Source organism: Silene latifolia, chromosome 6 (genome assembly GCF_048544455.1).
Source record: "Silene latifolia isolate original U9 population chromosome 6, ASM4854445v1, whole genome shotgun sequence".
Taxonomy (NCBI): Eukaryota; Viridiplantae; Streptophyta; class Magnoliopsida; order Caryophyllales; family Caryophyllaceae; genus Silene; species Silene latifolia.
The window spans coordinates 15627367-15650072 of NC_133531.1; the positions used below are offsets into that span (position 1 = coordinate 15627367).

The 22706-nt window shown below is 34.2% G+C and overlaps 3 protein-coding genes across 4 annotated transcripts in view; all 3 read left to right on the top strand.

The window, feature by feature from the left end:
* The window catches only part of LOC141586440 (putative cinnamyl alcohol dehydrogenase 6), a 53722-nt gene extending 45528 nt beyond the window's left edge, over positions 1-8194 (top strand). Inside the window, exons 1-7 of one of the 2 annotated variants that reach the window (XM_074407651.1) lie at positions 3580-3752; positions 4077-4190; positions 4280-4507; positions 6148-6442; positions 7297-7450; positions 7726-7908; positions 8009-8194. In XM_074407651.1, coding sequence (XP_074263752.1) covers positions 3658-3752; positions 4077-4190; positions 4280-4507; positions 6148-6442; positions 7297-7450; positions 7726-7908; positions 8009-8100 — 1161 coding nt within the window. In that variant the 5' untranslated portion in view covers positions 3580-3657 and the 3' untranslated portion in view covers positions 8101-8194. Of the gene's footprint in view, positions 1-3579; positions 3753-4076; positions 4191-4279; positions 4508-6147; positions 6443-7296; positions 7451-7725; positions 7909-8008 lie in introns of those variants that run through there. The other variant, XM_074407652.1, reaches the window with a different exon arrangement.
* Positions 8195-14130: 5936 nt separating this feature from the next.
* On the top strand, positions 14131-16269 carry LOC141658622 (UPF0496 protein At1g20180-like). The gene is made up of 2 exons (XM_074465535.1): positions 14131-14374; positions 14860-16269. The coding sequence occupies exons 1-2, from the start codon at positions 14242-14244 to the stop codon at positions 15945-15947; spliced, it is 1221 nt and encodes a 406-aa protein (XP_074321636.1). The 5' UTR covers positions 14131-14241; the 3' UTR covers positions 15948-16269.
* Positions 16270-20348: 4079 nt separating this feature from the next.
* LOC141658623 (expansin-A11-like) lies at positions 20349-21683 on the top strand. The gene is made up of 3 exons (XM_074465536.1): positions 20349-20530; positions 20625-20946; positions 21035-21683. The coding sequence occupies exons 1-3, from the start codon at positions 20389-20391 to the stop codon at positions 21342-21344; spliced, it is 774 nt and encodes a 257-aa protein (XP_074321637.1). The 5' UTR covers positions 20349-20388; the 3' UTR covers positions 21345-21683.
* Positions 21684-22706: the final 1023 nt, after the last annotated feature.

The window sequence follows — 22706 nt, forward strand, 5'->3', positions numbered from 1 at the left end:
CTCTAATTACTGCCAAAACGACCGTATCGGCACGTAGATGACAACTAAGAGGTTGACATTTATATTTGAGCAATCACTTGACGATAATCTTACGAACTGTCACTAATCGTTCCGCGAATCAAACATGCGGCCCAATCATCACTGGGTGGTTTGCGAGGGGTGCAGAAACGAGGTGTCTACAGGATTAAGTGTGGATGTAATTGATAATTTACTCTTTCAGCTTATTCTTTTTCGTGTGGGTATTGTTTATTTATGAGGGCAGAAATGCTCGCCTAATTAACCGGACTGGAAAAGGCAAAAGAACTCCGTATCAACAAGCTTCTGGTAATACATATTTTAACTTTACTTATTAAATACATTAATTAGACATACATTTATTTAAATCATTACTTATATCTATAAAACCTTATTAAAAGGCTAAGCTAAAATGGCAATTAAAAGCCACGTAGACAATGCCACATCGGATTACAAAATGTCACCTTACACTCTTAAAAGTCCACGTCAGCACCTGAACACAAATCAAAGCCCTAAGTCTATCTCTTATCTTTTACGCTGATTACAATCAATTGAAACTTTGTAGCACTTTAAATTGAAGCAGGTGAAAGGCCAAGAGACTAAGCAATTATGCACTTGTAAGTTGTAACTGAAGATAAAGGTAAATCCAAAAGACTCAAAGCATATGTAGTAATCTATCATAAACAAAACAAAAGTAGTAAAAAAAACGCAAATCTGCAATTTATCTCTACAATTTAATTGTTATAATAATTATAATATTTAAGAAATACATGAATACTCTACAATAAAGGAGTCATTACTTTTATAAATTCTTTAAACCCCCTCACCCTTTCCCCTCCTCACTTGACCTAATAACAATAACTTAGTTGTTTGTTTGCCGGTTATAAATAGCAACATTGATTCATTTTTATCTTCATACTCAATCACTCATGGGTCTCAACAATCACCACCTCTCATTTACATATCACTCTATAAAACTTTATTTTTATTTGATGCTTATTATTGTTCGTATTATTCTATATGATTAATTTTCTTAGTTTGTTGTTAATGTTGTTGTTATTGTTATTTTCTTAATAGGTTTATAATTATAGGAATGCAAAGGCGGATGGAGATCAAGCAAGTGATTTGTTGATCAATGCCACATTGTTAGATAGCACGAGTACCATTTTATTCTTTTTTTTTTGTTAGGGAAAGTATGATTTTATTCTTCAATTTTCCTTTTCACGGTCTTTTAGTTATTTTTGGGCACATGTATTAGACTTTTAGTGATTGTATTTTCTTATTCTTTTCACAAATTATAGAATAAGACGGTATCACACGTAAGACGGTCCATTTTGTAAATAAAGTTATTCATTTGTTGCTAATAAACGAGTTATGTGTTTACACAATAAGACCGTCTCATACAAAAAATTATTGTATTCTTTTGGACCGAAAAACATGTAAGCGATCCATATATATTTATGACTGATCCGTCACACTTAGCTTGCTGAGTCGGATACAAGTTTAGTTCTTTTATTCAATATTGTATATTAGTTATGAATATTACGTCTTTCCGTGCAATAATGAAAAAGATGATGGTTTTACAATATACTCGATAAAGCAAACTAGAGAGTGTTTGAGTCCAAGGGAAAAATGTCGACTTTCTTATTTCATATTAGATGATATTTAATTTTATTGGAATAATATTAGTTGGTCTTTGTCTGTAAAAAGTCAAATAAAGTAAATGAAAATACCAATAGTAATAAGATTTCACATATGTGGATAGGAAAATAGATCATTCTCCTTTGAAGAATGGGTCAAACGGTATACAAAAAAAAAAAAAAAAAAAAAAACTAAAACAAGACCTCAATTGAAGCAAAATAGTACAGTGAATTTTAACATGATTTTTACTTTGTAGATTGGGAAGCCATTGCTCATTTTTACTTGATTTTAACTTTTTGTTATATTATAAGTTGGAAATTTAAATTTAGTTTTTATTTTAACAATAATAAGATATTGATCAAGGTGAATTTTATCACCGTAAATTGTTGATCGCCTTATCAAAAGAAATATCCACATTATAATTTGATTTTAAGACTAGCAACGAAGTCAAGTTAAGGAAATATGGTTAGATATAACGGTCGGATGCCCACAAAAAAATCTAAAAAAAAAAAATTCTCTATTTCGTGAGCGGTTTAAATAAAGTTTTTGAGTTTGTTTACCCTTTTCTCTTTTTCGTGAGCGGTTTAAATTAGAGTTTTGTCGTAAACTTTATAAGGTTTAATGTAACTCAAAAATTTTATTTTTTTTGTAATATTATTAAATCCGTCAAATTCATTTGTTACCTTTTTCTCTTTTTGGTGAGCGGTTTAAATTAAAGTTGAACAAATAATCAAGATTCGAGATGGAGGGAGTACTCCATATAAACTATGCACAGATTAAATACCTAAAACAATAAATTATTAACGATCCTGTGATTTTCACGGGCTCCAAAACTAGTTAACTATTTATAAATCGAAACATATTTTTTTAAAAAAATTATTAATAACCGGCTGGCTCACGGGCCAAGCACGGCTCGAACAGACATTGCGCGGACCACGGTGGGGGAGGGGGGACAAGCGTGCTGGCACGTCACAGCCCGAAAGCATGACCGACCCTGTCTGGGCCGGGCCAAAATGGGAGGCTGGGCACGACGTTGAAATGGAAGGCGATGGATGGGTAACTATCTCAAGTTTGACTTTTCCATTCGCGTAAAATGTTCAAACCATGATCCTTGATTAAAAGGTGAGTTGTCTTACCGGTCCTCATCAACAGAGATGAAAGTGGGTATTGCCGAGTCGTGCCTCGTGCCGGCCTGCCATGCTAGGTAAGAAAATGACACGGCCTAGGCACGGGAAGGTGGGTGTTGTGTCGTGCTGGTTAAATGGAAATGGCGACCTAGGCACAGTCGACGAGCCATAGTGTGTCGTGTTGTACTTGGGTGTGCTCATGCAAATCCTCCACATTAGCCTTATTTTCTCGTATTTTGAGCGTGCCTAGGTGTGTTGTGTCCAAGTGGGCCTTATATATCCTGCTTGGGCTAGGTATGATATTTTTTTTCTCAAACTTCAGCCCACGCATGGCCAATGGCGTGTTGTGCCGGGCCGTTCCAATCTATGTCGTGCTACAATGGACCATGGGATGTGTCGACCCAACAGCCCGCGTGCCTAATTCTATCTCGACACATCAATCAACTTTAATTTAACTTGATAAATAAATCAACATGTTTAATTGAGATTATATGAGACGGTTTTTTGGGAGACTAAGTAACTAACTAAATTAGGGAGCTAAAAATGCAAGAGTTGAGTAAGAGTACATTAGTTCACACCAAGACGACAGTGATAAGTAGTTGAGAAAGTAATAAGGTTCGATTCATCTCACATTATTATTATTATTGGGTGTAAACATTAATTGATCTCTCATTTTTTATGGCTCCAGATGATGGGCCTATGTAACCAAATAAATTGCTTTCAACAACAAAACACATATTTATAACGACCAACTACTCCTACCTTTAATTTTCATGAAATTTACAAATTATATTTTACCCAACGTCTTCATTTTCATTGCTTATAAATTCGAAGTGAAACTTTAAACATTGTATTACAACTCAACAATACAAACATGACTCAAACAACTCCGAACCATACACAAATAGTGTCGGGATGGGCAGCTCACGATACATCCGGAAAGATCACTCCGTATATCTTTAAACGAAGGTACTCGTATATAATTTCGCTTATAGTTTCCGAAATACTTTGAATTAATTAGTAACCGTATGGGATTTTATTAGGACATAAGATCCCATATACGGAGTATATAGTACTAAGTTACTAACTCAAGCTCACTCAAATCCACACACTAGTTTACCTAGCCATCGTAATTTAATGGCCTAAACCCTAAGCTCCTAATAGGTTAAGATATTATCTCATACGACTCTAAGTTGACATGACACTAGTCTTACTTAACACCCTCTCGGTCTGAAATGAGAATTTGTGATTCCGCTAATATAATAACTAACCTAGCTACCATTTCATGATCAGAGAAAATGGCGAAAACGACGTGACGATCAAAGTATTGTTTTGTGGAATGTGCCATACTGATCTTCATCATGTTAAAAATGACTGGGGTATCACTATGTACCCTGTTGTTCCAGGGTAAGTTTTAAAATTTCTAATTAATTTTAAAAATTTCTTTTATGGTTTCGCGAAAATTTGAAGTTGCACATTATCGACTGTAAAAACAGGCACGAGATAACGGGGATAATAACGAAAGTCGGAAAAAATGTGACAAAATTAAAGGAAGGGGACAGAGTAGGTGTTGGATGTTTGGCAGCGTCATGCTTAGATTGTGAATTTTGCAAGGATGATCAGGAAAATTACTGCGATAAAATTCAGTTTACCTACAATGGTATTTTCTGGGATGGTAGTATTACTTACGGTGGTTACTCTAACATGCTCGTTGCGGATCAAAGGTACGTATTTCATTATTAATCAAAGATAAACAAATGGTTAAGATGGATCGGAGGAGTGTATTTAATTGTAGGGATGAATTGGTAAAGCAAGGATTAATGATAAAGAATTTGGAAATGGAGATGGGGTGAAACTAGTTGTAACGTGTAAGGAATAGGTCCTTGTATGTAGAATTTTTTTCTAAAATGGGGCAAAAAATCAAAGAAATTAACAAAATGGTGTAAGTTTCAAACTTATTACCCAAAATGGGTCCACGTCATCACCGAAGCTAGGTTCGGATTCTAGCCGCTCTCTCCCCAAGCGACCTTATCTTAGGTTACATGTAAACAGAGCTAATATTAAGGGGGAGCGACTTGGGACAAAGTCGCTTAGCTGGACAGCGACTATTTCAGTTTTGCAAAAAAATAGGTCAATTATGTAGAAGAGGGGAATCGAACCGGTGCTGAACGCTATTTAGCCTTGTACATTAACCACCAGGCTAAACTAATTTCTATGTATACAATTAGCGTTTAAATAGTAGTAATTAGTACAATATCTGTGCAACTTATTAAACGCATTTAATACTCGATGTATGGTATAATAGCCTTACAATTTAATTGTGTATTTAGTTTACAAGTGTTAATATGGCTTGGTGGTTAATGTATGATGATAATAGGGCCGAGATTGTGTGTTCAATTCCTTGCAAGTACAACTTTTATATTTATTTTTGCAAGCCAACTATATTTAATATGAAGTCGCCTTGGGGCTGAGCGACTTCATCCAAACTCATTTTTTTTCATATATTTTTCTACTTATTAACAAATCACTAAGGTCGCTAAGGGGGAGAGCGACTTAACCTCAAGTCGCTCCGTCGCTAAGCGACTTATTCCGTGACACAGGTTCGTGCATACCTATCCTATGTGGACCCATTTTGGATAAATACTTTCATATGTGCCCCATTTCGTTAATTTCTTTGTAATGGAAGCCTATTTTGGAAAAAAATTCTTGTATGTAGGATAAGGAGTGAAGTCGCTAATTCGCTTTGTATACACAAAACAACACAGACTAGTAAGAAAAAATCTGCTGACAGAGGCAATTAAAGTTGCTACTTGAAGTAACGGCTTTACTTTTTACAACTGGCTATTTTTACTTCAATAATTTCACTGAATTATACGCTAAAAGTAAAACCGCTATTTGGTACATCAACTTTATCTATGTCAGAATTTCTCACACTAATCTGTGTTTAATTCTGTGTACATAGCAAAGTCGTTATTTGGAGTAACGACTTTACTCTCAAATCCTACATAAACCCATTCTCTACCCAATCGTTCTAGTTTTGATATAATGTAGCACTAGATAATTGAATTTTCCGGCATGTGGATTATGTTCTAAAATATGGATACAAATGTGGGGGCATGTTTTCCAAAATTTTGATACATCATTTTCAATCTCTATTTTTTGTTGTTAATCATGTGAGTCCTATGTCCACAATGTTTTAAAGTAAATGCTGCAAAAAAAAATGTTAAAACGTAGTATTGATAAATAAAATCACACTTTCTGAGACATATCTGAAAAGTCGAACGGTTGAATTAACATGATATTGTATTGTTCTATTAGTAAGTGACAAAACCCGTTTGATAGGTTTAATTACGATGTATAACAGGTATGTGGTAAGTGTGCCGGAAAGTTTACCAATGGATGCAGCAGCACCACTGTTATGTGCCGGGATAACAGTGTACAGCCCAATGAAGGACAACAACTTGCTTGAGGAATCAACGAGTCCAAAGAAAGTTGGGATAGTTGGGCTAGGTGGTCTGGGCCATGTCGCGGTTAAGCTTGCCAAGGCATTTGGTCACCATGTCACCATCATTAGTACCTCTCCTTCTAAGGAGGTTGAGGCTAAACAACGTCTTGGTGCTGATGATTTTGTCATCAGCACTGATGCCTCTCAAATGAAGGTTTAATTCACTTCTTTTCCCCCATAAATTAAATGCTTGATATACATATCAGTGCACCTTAATCTTGATATCGTTTATTATGGTGTCAAATGAGTCATAAGAGCAGTATAAGACATGTTCATAATACTTTCATCTTAACTACAATTTGATAAACGAAACAACACAAACTTTTAGAAGAGCACTACAGAGTTTTTTCCCCAAATTTTAAAGACGGGTCAAAATTCTTTCAAATTTTAGAGATATATATAGTTATATTAGATGAGTAGTTCTTACAAATTAAATTCCAGAAAACAAAAAAATAGAATGTAGCCATGAAAAATAGAACACAAGATCTCCTACCAATTGGTAAGATAAATAACCACTAGACTACTTCTCTCGTTTTGATAATTACATGTGATAAAATTTATTTGATAAAGACCTCGAGCTATACCCAATTTAACAGACTCCTAATTTAACCCTCATAGACCCCTTCTAGACATGGGCCCTTGTAATTTGCCCCCCTAATTACCCCTTAGGGCCGGCCCTGTCGATATTGTGCCAGTACTGAGCAGTTATTTTTATAATAAGTGACTCAATTTATGGAACATTAGACAGCCAACTAACAAGATTAAGACGTTGGACCCATAGTATAGAGATTTTACAGTACATTGTTGTAAAAGAGTAATGAAAATAGTTGCCATCAGATAATGTTATCTCGTTTATCTTCCGATATCTCTATATTTATATTCAGCTAGTCTTGCTATAGACGGATATATGCCATAGACGGATATGTGCCGTCGATTTTGTGATTTATTTTTTTTATTTTATTTTTCGAGGAATATTTGACACTTTTTTGCATCTTAATTTGTAAATAGGCGAAAAGAAGAAGCCTAGATTTCATATTGGACACAGTATCAGCTTATCACTCTCTTGGGCCAACTTTAGAGCTGTTGAAAGTAAATGGAGTTCTTGTTATTGTTGGGGCTCCTGACAAGCCCATGGCCCTACCCTCTTTCCCTCTCATTTTCGGTACCATTCTTTCTCTAACTACTTGTGCTACCGTAACTAAAGTTCCACTTATTTTCACCGTATTTCAATCACTATGCATAAGTTAGTAAGTTACTAACCAGAAAACTAAGGGTGTTTGTTCATCCAATGGTCCGGACCAAAGATCAGACCCGACCACGCGATCTGGTCTGGAGCAGATCGGGCCATACTTTATTTTAATCCGGTTCTGGATCAAACCGAACGGATCATGGAAGCTATTATCTAACCAATTGGGATGTAAATATTTTTTGTAACAGGAAAAAGAGTGGTAAAAGGGAGCATGACGGGTGGAATGAAAGAGACACAGGAAATGATGGACGTATGTGGGAAATACAACATAACTTGTGACATAGAACTTGTTACACCCGACCAAATAAACGAGGCTTTGGACCGTCTTTCTAAAAATGATGTCCGATATCGCTTTGTCATTGATATTGCTGGCAAGTCTTCTAGCCTTTGAACTTCTTCTTTTGGGATGCTACCATTGTTGATCTACAAGTTAATTATATTGATAATTTGATATTGATTTTTTTATTGTAGGTAATAAAAATGAGAATGGAAATGGATTTGATAATGAAAATGGAAATGGAAATGGAAATGGAAATGGAAATGGGACGACTCAACAACAATAAGAATTTGAAAACTATTTAATTTTAAATATTTTTCTTTGATGAACGCCTCATTTTAATGTACCGTAATACGAGTTTAAGAGATTATTTCATTTTCTTGTGTTGTTTTTTGCCCAATGATCAATGATTTATGTATTAAAATACTGATGAGAGCTCTATTTTATTTTCACGTTAACGTAAATGTTAATATTTCTTCCATTCCAATTATGTTGTTTTTATTTCCTTTTCAATTTACCTAAAGTTAATGCCCTTCTAAAATTTTTTTGGCAAAAACTAATGAAAAGGAATGAAACCGATAAAATTTGAAACCGAAAAAAAGGACGAAACCGAAAAGGTAATGAAAAAGGAATCGAAAATTAAGATTGATAAGGTAATGATTTTTGTTAAAACTGTTTGGAAAGTAATTGAAATAGTAATGATATTTGACAAAATGACGTAAAGGACATGGTTGATTATTGCTTTATCGTTATGTTTTTACTATTATCCTTGTGTTATTGTCGTTGACGTTGTTAGTAATAAAGTCATAATGGAGTTTTTTCAATATATTTGCATAAGTCTTTAACATGTTTCAAAGCGAATGAGAACACTAATTAATATATCACGATTAGGTAAAAAAAAAATAATTCAAACAATATATCATCGAAAATGAATTTTATGGATATAAAATTAGTTCTCTATTAAACTCATACACACAAAATAATAATTAAGTTTCACCCCAAATTAACTAGATAACCCAACTATAATTTCCATTGGGGTTCCTATTCATAACTAGATAATTAATGGAGCCAATTCAATCAATTCAAGCTAAATTAATGAAAAAGAAACAAACGAAGATACTTCTAACCGTAGAAGAAAGTTGAAGCGTTTACGGTGAGTCGGTGACGGGGCAATCAGACGCTCTACTTTTGCGTTTTGAAGAACTTGGTGAACGGCTGTGTGTTATTTTTGAGAAAGTCATATGAGGTTTTTTTAATTGAGGTCATTAAAATTCGGGGGCAAAATAGGTAGATAAAAATGAATCGTCATTTGATTTTCAAACGAAATCTTCGTGAAGATTTCATTTCGCGACCTTTTTAGTCAAATAAGGTAGTTGCCAAACATACTAAAAAAATAAGACTGATTTTTTTTTTTTTTGCAAAAAAAGCTACTTCGCAAATCGTGAGTGGTTACCGCCAAACGAGCTCTAAATATCTAGTAAATATCACAAACACGGTTAACATTTTATCCTAATTATATTGTCCTAATCCAGTTAGTCAAAGATTAAGAACATAACGTCTTGCAAATTAATTGGGAGGTGTAGATACTAAAAATAGAAATATTGGAGAAGTGAAAGCAATGAACAAGTGGTATGCTGAAAAGTGGATAGTTAGATTGGGGCGTCAAGCAATCAATTGTTGAATAAGCCAAAATAATTTGGGTAGGATGACATCTTTTTGATTGTTTCCTCTTATATCCATGTCATCATTAATATCATTATCCTAAACTAAGATTATGTAGTAAGTACTATGATAAATATCTTAGATGGTGTTGTAACATAAATCAGAGGTACCACTTCCATGCAATATTAAATTAAAACTTCTATAGTACGGATCTACGATTATAGTCGAGTATTGAATATCTTAACTTAGGTTAAGAAGGAGATTTAGTGGGCAAGTTACAAGTTTGAATCTCCTCATTTTCGATATTGTACTGTCTTTATGGCTCATTTGAGGACAGAAAAAAAAATTTTAGGTAGGATGCAACATCTATTTCATTATTTACTTAGTATTGTAATTTTTTAAAGTCGTTGCTTCATTATTTTAATGAATCATGATTTGGTAATAAAGAGATTTTTTAGCTCGATATTGATTTACAATTGGTCTCCCTTGTGACGGGTTATCATTTGTGGCGGATATTTTGTGAGTTAAAATGGTAACAAAATGGGTTAGTGAAGAAAGGGAGCCACATGAATAGTGTTGCAGCGAGAGAAAAAGTGGGTACTTTGTGAGGTAAAATGGTATCCGTCACTCAAGAATGACGGATATGTGCCGTCACAAACAAGAATTTGTGATTGATTTATAACGTTTTTGTAGACAAATTTCAAATCTAAAATAGTCTCTCCTGTAATATTAGCTTGTTGAGTGTACATCACATACGAGTGAAAGATGAAAATAATGTTAAGAAAATGTTGAAATATCACAAAATTTCATTGAAGACGGCTAAAAGATTATATATACAAGGTTTTAGAAAGTAATTTAGCAAAGACATCACTTATGTTATATACAAAAGTAAGACATCATCATCATGTATATCTACTTGGTGGTGACGATCGAGAGGATGCGGTAGAAATAATGATCTAAGATCAATTTCGTACGTTAGAAAGAGACTTTCACCTATCACTTGAGCGGCCTTAGAACCTATTAACCTTCCATTTGAACAAATTGAATCCTATTTAATTTTCTTTTATAGCCATTCTACATTTCTACCCAAATAAATATCTAGGTATGTTGCTTGGACTTGATTAGGGGGTGTTTGGCCTAACTTAATAAGTGCTTATGTAAAATCAAAAACTAGGTCAAACACCCTATTTAAGGAGTTTAAATGTACTTTTAAAAAGTTATAAAATTAACAACAATCAATACCATATCAAAATCATAAACAGTTTTTCTAACATTTCGGCCAAACACTCACAATTTTTCTAAGAGGTAACTTATAAAAAAAACTCATTTTAAAAAGCAAAAACTCTTGTATGTAAGCAAGGTCAAACACCCCCTAGAAGTATTCGATACGGGTGCGTGTTTGAGTATTGAATTTGGCTGTTTTGTGAAAAAAAAAAAAAAATCATGTTCTTGGTCTAAAATGAAGTGTCGGATTGTCCTACCCATGTACGAGTGTCCAATGTCTGACACGAGTACGCAAAGGTAATATTAAAGAGTCCGAGCAACATAGCCAAATATTTTCACATGTAGGTAGGAACGGTGGTGGATTCAGAACCCTATCTAGATTCTTTGAATCTTATCCTAATGGGTCGGTATAGTCTTCTTATTTTGGACCTGTATGAATATGGGTCGGATATTTTCTATTTATAAAACCTCAGGTATGGCCGTATGGGTATGAATCACATATGAGACTTGAGTCCCATACCCATTTTTTTGGCCTCTTACAAGATTTTATGCGCACATATATATATATCTCTTAATTTTTTCAGTTAAAAGTATGAACTCTTAAGTTGTTTTATATTATTTTTCTTAAAGGTGAGCAGCTTTAAGTCGAGCGAAAAAATGGATCGAAGCATTTGGTCTTGATCGAAATCGAACCGAATTTTTTTAGATCGGGTATTGAGTCCACATTTTTTAAAGTTTCGGTCTTCGATCTGGTCCGGTCTAAGACTGATTAATTTAAGTCCGGGCCTAATTTTAGGCTTTTAAAGACTTCATCATTAATAAGTTATAAATGAATGATCATTTTATCTTCCAAAGACATTATAAATTAATATTAACAATTATTTTCATAAAAAAAAATCGTCGTCTAATTATTCAATGCAATTGATTTAACGGAATTTAAATGTATTTATCATTTATCATATAGTATGAAATAGTGAAAAAAATAGTTTTAGGTACATTCCGGTGTTTCGGTCTAAGACCGCATCAGACCGATATTTCGAGTTTGATCCGGTTCAAGACCAAAAGTTTAGGTCCCGTTTTCGGACCACAAAAAATTTATTTTTGGTCTGGTCCGAGGCTCCGCCCTAATTTATCCATCAATTATCTTTCCCCCACTCAAGATTCATATCCCTGTCATAATCTCGGTTGATCTTGACATTCGTAATCCGCGTCATAATGGCTATCTCATTTACGAGATGTAAGTGATGTAACGATGTCATGCCAAGAGCCCAAGAACAAAGCTAACACAATGACCAAACACTCGAAACCCAATCTAATCCGAGTTTTATAAATCTAAAATAACTCAACCTTAACTGAAAAATCCGAACTCGACTTGATTATCCCATTTACAAGATGTAATGATGTCAATGCCAAGAACAAAGCTAACAAAATGACGACTTGCTCCCAAACAAGTAGGAATTGTATTTGGAAGTTAGTATTAAAATCCAAAGAATAGCTGGATTTAGACGTTGCACCATTACTTGAGTGACCGATAAGATGACGGAGACTTTAAGTAACTGGTCCTCACTCGTCCATCAATCGTCATTGTTTTTTTCATACTCTGATTTTATCCATTTGTTTCACTTTAACAGTTTTTTTTTCTTAGAAAAACAATTAGCTAATGTCATCACAATAACGCGGACAAGAAAACTAAGTGGACCATAAAAATCAAAGAAATTATCTAAAAAAGTGCAAGATATTTTTGTCAATAAATGGTTGAATTATCACAAATTTTAGTTGAGCTAGTCTCTTAATAATGGTATTAATATAAGAGGTCTTAGTACTCTTATACTAATTTGTTTTTTTTTTTAGTGTTGAAAAGAAATATGTACTGAAGGCAACCTAATGGTAGATCCTTTTAAATTTGACTTTTTCATTCAATTCGCAAGAGTCGGGAATCGAACATTGACCACTTGTTGAATGAATAGATGTGAACGATTACCTCTTATACCAGTCAACTTTTGTACTCTTATACTAATTTGTACGGAGTATGATGTTTTATATTTTGTACAATCTAAAATGGTATTAATATAAAAGGTCTTATACTACTATTTATTCATTTTCAAAGTAAATTATGACAACTAACTAACCTTCTCAATTAGTATATGATACCTAGATATGCAATTATGCCCCATTTATTTTTTATCTGTTTTTTATTATTTATGTGGAGTATTTTAATCAAAAATAAACAATTAATTGAGTTGTAAAGAGTATTTTTTTCGCAAGCAAAGGACCACAACAATTATAGAACTTGACATTTTGATTATTATCAATGTTCAAAGAAATTTTGGTTCCAAATTAAGCTCTTTCCTAGAACTTACATCTCAACAATTCTATTTAACTGATTCAAAGAATGCAATAGCGTAGACGAGAGTTTGATGAATGGTCTATGGATTGGTCCATGCAAATATGCAATATCAACAAATAAATTGGATGGTTTATTTAGTATATTTTGATGGATACCATTCTTTTTAATTTCATTATTATGCCCAAAATAGTAATAGCGATCCAAATAAAAAGGTCCAATTACAATGAACTTTGTTATATTGTAAAACGAAAGCGCAATAATAGGTATCCAAAATTGCAAATAAAGAACTCCAATTATATATAATGAACTTTGTTACGGAGTACATTGTAAATTAAAATGAAATTCTTTAATTTAGTACGTACCAATTTTCATAATAAATATATGCGTATCCATTGGATCATTTAGCTAATACGATTTCTACCTTTATTTTTACTCGTGATACCATTTTCATCAATAATAAATAAATGATTGAAACGGATAGAATGTACTACCAATTTCATTTTGATGACTTATATCACAAATAATTAATCAATTACTCTGTTTGTAATACTGTAATACTCCTCATTACTTAGTAATTAACACAGTGGAGGATCTTAGTTATGTCAGAAGGGGGCCCCGGTCTTCGCTGGCTGTTCATATTTCAGTGTAAAATTGTAATCCGGACCCCCTTGACTCAATGGTTGAGCTTAGATAATCATACACAGGGTTAGTAGTTTAAATCTCGGTCTACTGTTTACAGTTTACTTTAAGATCCGTCACTAAATTAACATACTTGCATTATTAGATATAATCTCCTTATTTGCTTGTTGAAATAAAATGCTTACACCAAAAAAAATATTAACAGAATGAGGAGGTGGTTCCAAATAATGTGCCAAAAATATAGAGGTAAGAAAACACGTAATTGCATAGGAGTAATACGTTATCGTGTTACCAAAGCCATATTACATAACAACTTTTATCGAACTTGCACTTCACAAATTAAGTCGGTCATCTTTATTTGTTTTTCTATATATAATCTCACATTTATTTGCTAATAGACGAGTTTAATTAATTTCTTGTTGTCTTCCTCATAATATAATTCTCTCTAAAATCTCTCAACTCCTTGCATTATTAACCTTCACTACTAAGTTTACTAGTAATAATAATAATCACTCACTATTAAATCATTTATTAACCTAATTTCATAAATTATTCATGCATGAGACCAGATATTTTTTATCTAATATGGAGATTAATAATAATAATAATAATAATGATATTCATTCCTCAAGAGGGTGCTCTAAGTTTTGGTCCAAATTGTTTAAATCTCCATCTTTCTTGAAAAAAGGTGAGCATTTTTATATTTTATTTTCATGATTATAGTTCTTAGCTTCATGTTATTTTTCTATCTAATATGATGAAGAAATAGGTTTTCTGCGGTTGTTCTTCCTCTGTCCTAATCATTTATTTAAAAGGTAAATAAATGATTGAGACAAGAGAGTATATCTATATATACATGTCATATTATATTGATAAATTTAGCATTATGTCCAATTTGGCGACTGAAAGATTTTATTTCCAGTCGCCAACTTCAATTATTGTACGGAAATTTAGAAAAGGGTGGTCGTCAATTTGGCGACTGATTTCAATCTCTCGTTGTGTTATTCGTCAATTTATGTCATACTAGCTAGGAGTACTTGATTTTGTTGTGATATAATTTGGGGTTGAGATTCGGTTAAGTTTCATTTTATAGAGTCGGTAGAGTTTACTATATATATGATCTTACCTCTACAATGTAGTAACTCAACTTGGATTATGACTTTCCATTTATAGGAATATCAAGGAAGAAAGATAAGGAAGAGGAAGGAAAACGAAAGAAGCTAAACGTAAATGAGGAGTACAAGGAAGTATTTAGAACAAATTCATACGTAGAAATATGGAGCAAAACTCAAGTTGAGCTTACAGAATCACCATCATCATCAACTACACAAACTCACAAAAGATCTTCTTCGTCACGTCCGCTATACAACCATCTATCCGATTGCCTTCTAGAGCCACCACAAGGAGTCGTACTAGAGTCGATAAAATCATCCAAGCTTCAAAGCCTTCTCAAAGACTACTTTGATGTAACCCTAGATGCTTACAATGTATGTGAATTGCTTCTTAGAGGGATCCATAAAACACGGTCCAATAACCGGATCATGAAACGGGTCATAAGGCAATCAAGTCAAGAACAAATCAACAAACAAGGGCATTATTATTTGAGTAATTCGGCGATACAAGAGTTAACTTCCTTAATAAGGCAGAGTAATCCTCTGTCTTTTACTGTCAATGGAAAGGTAGATTTCCATAGTATCCACCGCGGCCATGCAAATTTACTACGGAAATTGACCTTAAGACGTAAAAGGCTAAAGCGTAAAGAAAAATTCGTCAAACTTTACAAGAAGCTTGCAGGCTATGGCTTCATAATTGCTTATACCGCCTTGGCAGTTACCTTATTAGCCCTAGCATTGCATAGTGTAGTAGGATTACTAGGGGTACCGGGTATTTTACTACCCTTTTCAGGCGGCGTGTTAAAGAAGGTGGATTGCGAAAAGCTCAAGCAGAGCCATCTAGAAAGGCTAGGAAGTCAAATGGATATAACAGCAAAGGGAGCTTACATTTTAAGCAATGATTTCGACACCATGGGACGACTTGTGGCTCGATTACATGACGAGGTTGAGCATAGAAGGGCGGTGGTGGATATGTGTGTAAGAAATAGTTCGAGTCAAGAAGTGGTCAAGGAAGCCATGAGGGAGCTTGAAATGCATGATGATGGGTTTGTTGAACAGTTAGAAGAGCTTGAGCAAAATGTTTACTTATGCTTTTTAACAATTAATAGGTCTAGAAGAATGGTTGTTCAAGAGATTTTGGGCCCTTAGATTATTGTTGGAAGTACATTGAAATTGAAAATATTGCGAGTAAGTAGGTTTCGACCATCAGTTTAGATTTTTGGTTTAAATTAATGATTTTCTCACCGAAAAAATCATTTTGAGGTGTGAATTAAGGATTATTAGGGTAAATAGGAATAAGGCAGGATATATTCGTTAATTAGTGAGCTTGTTTTATTTGTTGGTTTATGCTATTGTATATGGTAAATTGAACAAAGAATTTTTATCTTTTTTTGGTATGTAATAAAATTTTGTGAACGTATGATTGAAGAAATTTTACCTTTTTGGTATGTAATAATAAAATTTTCGAGCATATTATTATTGTTGGGTCATTTCAGGGTGTCTTTGATTTATTCCATTGTATTTGGTAGGGGATGCAGAAATATCAACTATGGCTTCTCCATAAGAATTGGGCCAAAAATAGTCATTGGGCCAAGCCCAAAACAATTAATCACAAGGACGTAATGAGAGACTATTTACTAGTCTAGTAGTCCATCGGGAGAAAATCTCGTGTCATTTCATTTTTTTTGGATGACGAGAGAACTCACAACAACTATTTTTGATGCGCACTGGATAAATTCCTGAATATTAATGATAGTTTGAAAATCATGTGTAACAGGTCAACCACCCTTTTTACCAGGTGACAGACTCGAAGTTTAGAAGACATAGCCTTAAGCCATAAATCCATAATACTTCTACAAGATTACTCTTAGCCAGGCCAGTTCTGATAGTAGTCCGGAAGGGCGGTGGCCTAGGGCCCAAGCTAGAAAATGGATCATTCTTCTAACTTTTAAAATAATAATGGTAGGAAAAGAAAAAAATAATCTAATTTAGCAAAAACAAAGAACGGTTTTCTAATTTCTCACCATGACTCTTCCTCTCCCCTCTTTTTTTTTTCCAATACCCAAATTCCCGAATCTTTTCTTCTTTAATTAGAAATTAGAATCACATCTTCTAATTCCCAAACAACGGAATCTTAATTTCAAAGTTGTGTTAAGGTATATGAATATATGACCATTGAATTAGCCTCAATCATAAGTCATAACCTTAAAGTTTTAGTTAAGATAGTTTTTTTAATATGTTATTAGAGCCTTGTGCTCTTGATAAAAGTTTTTGACGCCTCAAGAGCAAGTCCTTTTTCTGATAACAGCAGCCACCACCCTTACTCCACCTTCTGGAACCTCAAGAATTGCAGCAAACCTACTAGTAATATTATTGTCACAATTCCTTCGATCAAAACACCACCAAAATTATAGGCCATCAACCTCTCAGTCAATTGCAACATCTCACTACTAAAATTGACCACCAACCCTTTAATCACCGCTAAAATTCGGCCACAACCCCTTAGGAAAGTCTTATATTTGGGCGAAAACAAAGTAACCCACCTCAAACCCGGCATGGCTCCACCCACAACCCACATACAATGCCTCTTTCGCTACACTAGGGAATTGCATTAAACCCACTCCAAATTATGGACACTATCCTAAGGGGTTGTGGCCGAATTCGACCACCATAAAAGAAAAAAGATTCCCTTTCCCATTGCCCCTTAATCTTCACCACAAATCTAGCATGTATAACGTATTATTAATAGAATTGATAAGTATGTTTCTTTAAAAAAAAAAAATATTATACATTGTATTTTTTAGGGCCCCCAATCTTCACTTTTGCCCAGGGCTCCGAGAAACTCAGGAACGGACCTGCTCTTAGCGAGACTTAAAGCTAAGATCCTAAGAAATTTCACTAAGTTTTAACCACTAGACTTCATCTTTATTGACAAAAAAATGCAATTAGAAACATACTATGGGTCTTGAACAAGTGGCCAAGGGGTTCTAATGGATGTGGGCCAGGTCTCAAGATCAACCCAACAAATTTACAGTTATTTTATTGTATATGGAGTATATATGAATATGTAAACTTTTCTACAAAAATGGCTATGTTAGATCCTGCTAAATTTTATAACGATGATTCGTGAATTTAACATTTACGGTCCATTAAACCAATTTTTTCTAGCTATACCATTGCTCCAACTGATATTTATTGGTAGAAAGTTCTTAATTTTGCTTATAAAAAGGAAAATAAATGTGTTCATTTCACAATTCATTTCCCTCTAATTAATATTCTAACTAAAAATATTGTGAATTATTTATTTATCCTAATTAAAATATCTCTTAAACAAATAATCGGAACCTAGGAGTACAAACAAGTGAAGGTCATGTGAGTGATGTGACTCATGTCACACTTGAAGGCCGCCATTTGAATTATCTAGCCTATCATCATGCTCATAAATGCCTTCTGATCTCGGACCATTCTCAAAATTGTACACCATACCGTACCAGAAATAAACAAACAATTTTTTTAAAAATATTATTATTGGCAAATTAAAGGCAGCTACCAAAATCATCCTAGTTTTACGGCTTAATTTCTCGTATATGATTTCAGAACTTAATCAATAATAAGAACGTAACTTGCAATTAAAATCAGCCCTCAATGGCCTAAGTCACCTAACAACATGCATCATGAGATTCAACTCAATGATTTAAATGAACGTTAATACAAATGAGAAAGTTAAGTAATCATGTAATTTTGTAGGGGTAAAAAGAGTTAAAAGGATCGAACTCAGGTTATAATTAAGTTAGACATCTCACGACTTTATCAACTATTATCTGTTAATATCTAAGCATATGACTTATCAGGCCAGGTTAGTTTAAAGTAATTCACTTCTAAATTGTGTTAAAACTCGTAAACTTTATTTCCTGGAAGGTTATAGTATAAAAAGTAAAAATTTATTATTTATAACTAAAGGGTATACGTAGTAGATGTCAACTATTCTAGTAAATTAAGTCATTAGCAATGAGCTAATGACATTCATGACCAGAGAGATTTTTTGTGCAAGAAAGATGATTTTGCTCGATTTTCTAGATGTCTATTCCGACAATTTTATTACGGAATTTTATTTACAATGTTGTATGACTTATTGACGTGTAATTAATTAAAGGAAACTATTCTTTAATTTGCTTTATTTGGTTAAAATGGCTTAGTTGATGTTAGCTTTAATTTTAATTTTTAACTAATTACAAAAAGCAATTCTCCATTTGGAAATCTCTTCTGATTGTCTTCAGCTCCTGACTCAATGGGCAGGAAAGGATTGCAAGCATCATCAAGTTCGAGGAATTCTTGAGGATATTAATAATCTTACATCTGTGTTTTACTGTCTATGTTTTAGTTATGTGCGTAGGAACCTTAATGGAAGAGCTCATGGCCTAGCTAGACGGGCTTTGAGATTGCCCTAAGAATCTTTCTGTTCGGCTGCCCAAAAAAAAAAAAAAAAATGGCAATTCAACCAACCATGTCAAATGTGCTAATTGCAACATCTCCTTATTAAAACCGAATATTTAACCTCATGAGTCCATGAACTGTAATGGGAAAGCTTGTCTCACGATGACGGTGCTATAATTATAATTATGAGAAATAATACAGTATTAATTAAGGAAGCGGATCAACAACATAAGAAAACTGTGTATTCCTTGTTTTGCATGACGGTGATATATACCGTGTTCATCTTATCACTTAATCTCGACATAGGAAGCTTCACTTGACAGTTCATGTATTCATTAACGACTTTCCTCTTCTCTCTTGCTTCTTTTACCTCTAATCAAATGCATATCATTGAAGACGGTAAAGTCCTTCGTATTACTCACTTATTCAATCGCAAGAGATCAAGCACCGGCCAGAGATCAAGCACCGGCCATGTGCATTAGGCACATGATAGTTACACGGAACATATCACAGTATCACAATATCATATAATGTCAAAATTACTACCCATGTGATGTGATGTTTCATTCCGCTAACTATTTATAGTGCTCTCTTTAAAACGGATATATCCATCTTAAATTTAAAACCAGTTAAAGTATATATGGGTAAGTTTTTTGCTAGTCCCTAGGCATTTTCTGCCTTTATTTCATCTTCTAGTTGACATGTTTTAAGTCTGAGACAGATATAACCGTCTTAAACAACAATTTGTTATTTACGATTCGAATGTATGATTTCCTTAAAGCCCCATCCTTCAACAAATCTACATGCTACAGAAAGCAACAATTTGTTGTGTAATATTTCGATTTTATTTGCGGCTTTTCTGCTCGGAAATCCATGTGGGTTGTGAATATGTGATGAAATATGTGGAAAATGTTGAAAACAGAACGTGCAAATAATTGAAATGAAGTCATATTTTCAGAGATAATTCCAACTTTATATTACTAAAAAAAATTATTTTTCTATTTTTTATATTAATTTTTTCCACCTTTATTTGATTCCATGTGAGGTAGTTACAAATTGCCAAGTACTTCATGTATATAAAAAGGAAGCCTTACACAACATTTATTCCTCAGTAATCTGCAGAACTGTCAATCCCTACTTTTCTATTATAAACAAAATGAACAAAACTGCCTTCATCTTAGCTACCTTTCTAGGATTATGTTTCGTTTTCGTCGATAAGGTTCACGCTTTCACGGCTTCCGGCTGGCAGAAGGGTCATGCCACTTTCTACGGCGGTAGTGACGCTTCAGGAACTATGGGTATGTCATTTTTTCATACTATTGTTGATAGTACGATATTTTTGTGTTAAACGAATCGAAGAGACATAGGGCTGAATATATGGTTACGATGCAGGGGGAGCATGTGGGTACGGAAACTTGTACTCGACTGGCTATGGGACTAGGACTGCAGCTCTGAGCACTGCATTGTTCAACAAAGGTGCTTCGTGTGGGGAATGCTACAAGATCATTTGCGACTACAACTCGGATCCAAGGTGGTGTAGGAAGGGAGCCTCGATCACCATTACCGCTACAAACTTCTGTCCTCCAAACTATGATTTGCCTAGCAATGCCGGAGGTTGGTGTAACCCACCTCTTCAGCATTTCGACATGGCTCAACCTGCTTGGGAAAAGATTGGCATTTACAGCGGCGGGATCATCCCTGTTCTCTTCCAAAGGTTAGCATTCAGAATTAACCCTGCAAGGCCGCAACATTTTTATCTTGTGATGTACTTGTCGCGTTAATCTTGGATCATTATGTAACAGGGTTCCGTGCAAAAAACATGGAGGGGTGAGATTCACCATCTGTGGAAGAGACTACTTTGAGCTCGTCACGATTAGCAATGTCGCTTCAGCTGGATCAATCCAATCGGCTTCAATCAAAGGGTCAAAAACCGGGTGGTTGGCTATGTCTAGGAACTGGGGTGCTAATTGGCAGTCTCTGGCTTACCTCGACGGACAATCTCTTTCATTCAAAATCACAACAACTGATGGACAAACCAGGATTTTCAACGACGTTATTCCGTCAAACTGGCAATTTGGACAAACATTCTCTAGTCCTGTCCAATTCACATAAACCATATGAAGAATCAGATGAAAGCAAGAGGTCTTGAGTTTGTTGGTTTGAAGGCATCCTTTGATAGGCCGAGGCGAGCTCGATTTTTTTTTTCTGGGTCGAAGCAGCCCGCCAAATCTATCATTTATGTTTCATACAAGCAAGTTTAGATCAATTGGATGGGTCAACAATTTTCTGTTCAAAGTATGGTAGCTAAGGAGGCCAAAAGCTGAAAACTCAAGGTCACTGCAATTGATTTTCGAACACATTACTGATTAATTACACAATGTATACATATATTTAAGGTTGCAAAAAATTTCGTGTATTAAAATTAAATAAAATAACCGCAGTTTGTTGCTATTATATATTTTTAACATTACATAAACCTGTTCTTTTAGGTTTCTCCCTCGAAAGGGCAAAAAAAGACGTTTAACACGCACTAAACATCAAGAATGTAGCTTACAGTGTCTTGTACTCAATTTCGACTGAATGTTGGGTTGTATTGAAGGCCCAAAAAAAGCGAAAAACAGTGCAAAGGGGAAGAAACGTGAACAAAATCAGAAGATAACCCGCTCCAAGCCATGGACATAACACCACAACGAGGAACAACCAACACCAGTACACCACCAGAACACCAAGGAGTAAACACAAACCCAAAATTGATTTAGACGAACAAGAAACCACTTGGTTAAACTAAGCAAGACCACTGACGATAACAATAAACCTTCCAATTCTATACTACAAGCAAACAGCAAGCCAGAACTACCGTCAACTAGAATGCAGAAGGGAATGGTCCAGTACGATAAACTAAAACAAGTAAACAGAACAAAGCTAAGATGTTGCAGGTTCGGAATCCTGTCATCTGCTACTACGTACTAGGGCAGAGTACGGATCGGGTATTTGATCCAAAGTGCTAGTTCGGATCGGATATCCATATTAGAAATCCTGAAGTTAGATATCCAATATCCAAACCAAATGTCTCGGATATCCAATGTTCGGGTATCCAAAATAATCGGATCGGATGTGGATATCCATCGGATATCCATACTTTTGAATTTACCTTAAAATTAAGTTTGAAACACGATTATATTCATAGTTTTACATGGTATTTTCTTTCGTATTTTTATTCCAATGTTCTCGCTATAAAATTTAAGTACCACCTAGATATTTCTCTAATATTTTAAACATTAATTAAGTTGTTGTATCAAATAATATTTTATTTTCTCGAAATTATACTTGAAAACTATAGTTTCGGATCAGATCAGATATCCAAATGTTTTAATTCTAATATCCATATCCAAACAAAAACCAAAGATTTCGGATCAGATATCCAAACCAAACTTAACTTTTAGATCGGATATCCAAAAATTCGGATCGGATTCG

Bases quoted from the DNA above. Each gene is read 5' to 3' on its own strand.
- LOC141658622 (XM_074465535.1), top strand. From the start codon at position 14,242: ATGCATGAGACCAGATATTTTTTATCTAATATGGAGATTAATAATAAT. The intron at 14,375-14,859 runs GTGAGCATTTTT...TTCCATTTATAG, and splicing joins TCCATCTTTCTTGAAAAAAG to GAATATCAAGGAAGAAAGAT.
- LOC141658623 (XM_074465536.1), top strand. From the start codon at position 20,389: ATGAACAAAACTGCCTTCATCTTAGCTACCTTTCTAGGATTATGTTTC. The intron at 20,531-20,624 runs GTATGTCATTTT...GTTACGATGCAG, and splicing joins TGACGCTTCAGGAACTATGG to GGGGAGCATGTGGGTACGGA. The intron at 20,947-21,034 runs GTTAGCATTCAG...ATTATGTAACAG, and splicing joins ATCCCTGTTCTCTTCCAAAG to GGTTCCGTGCAAAAAACATG.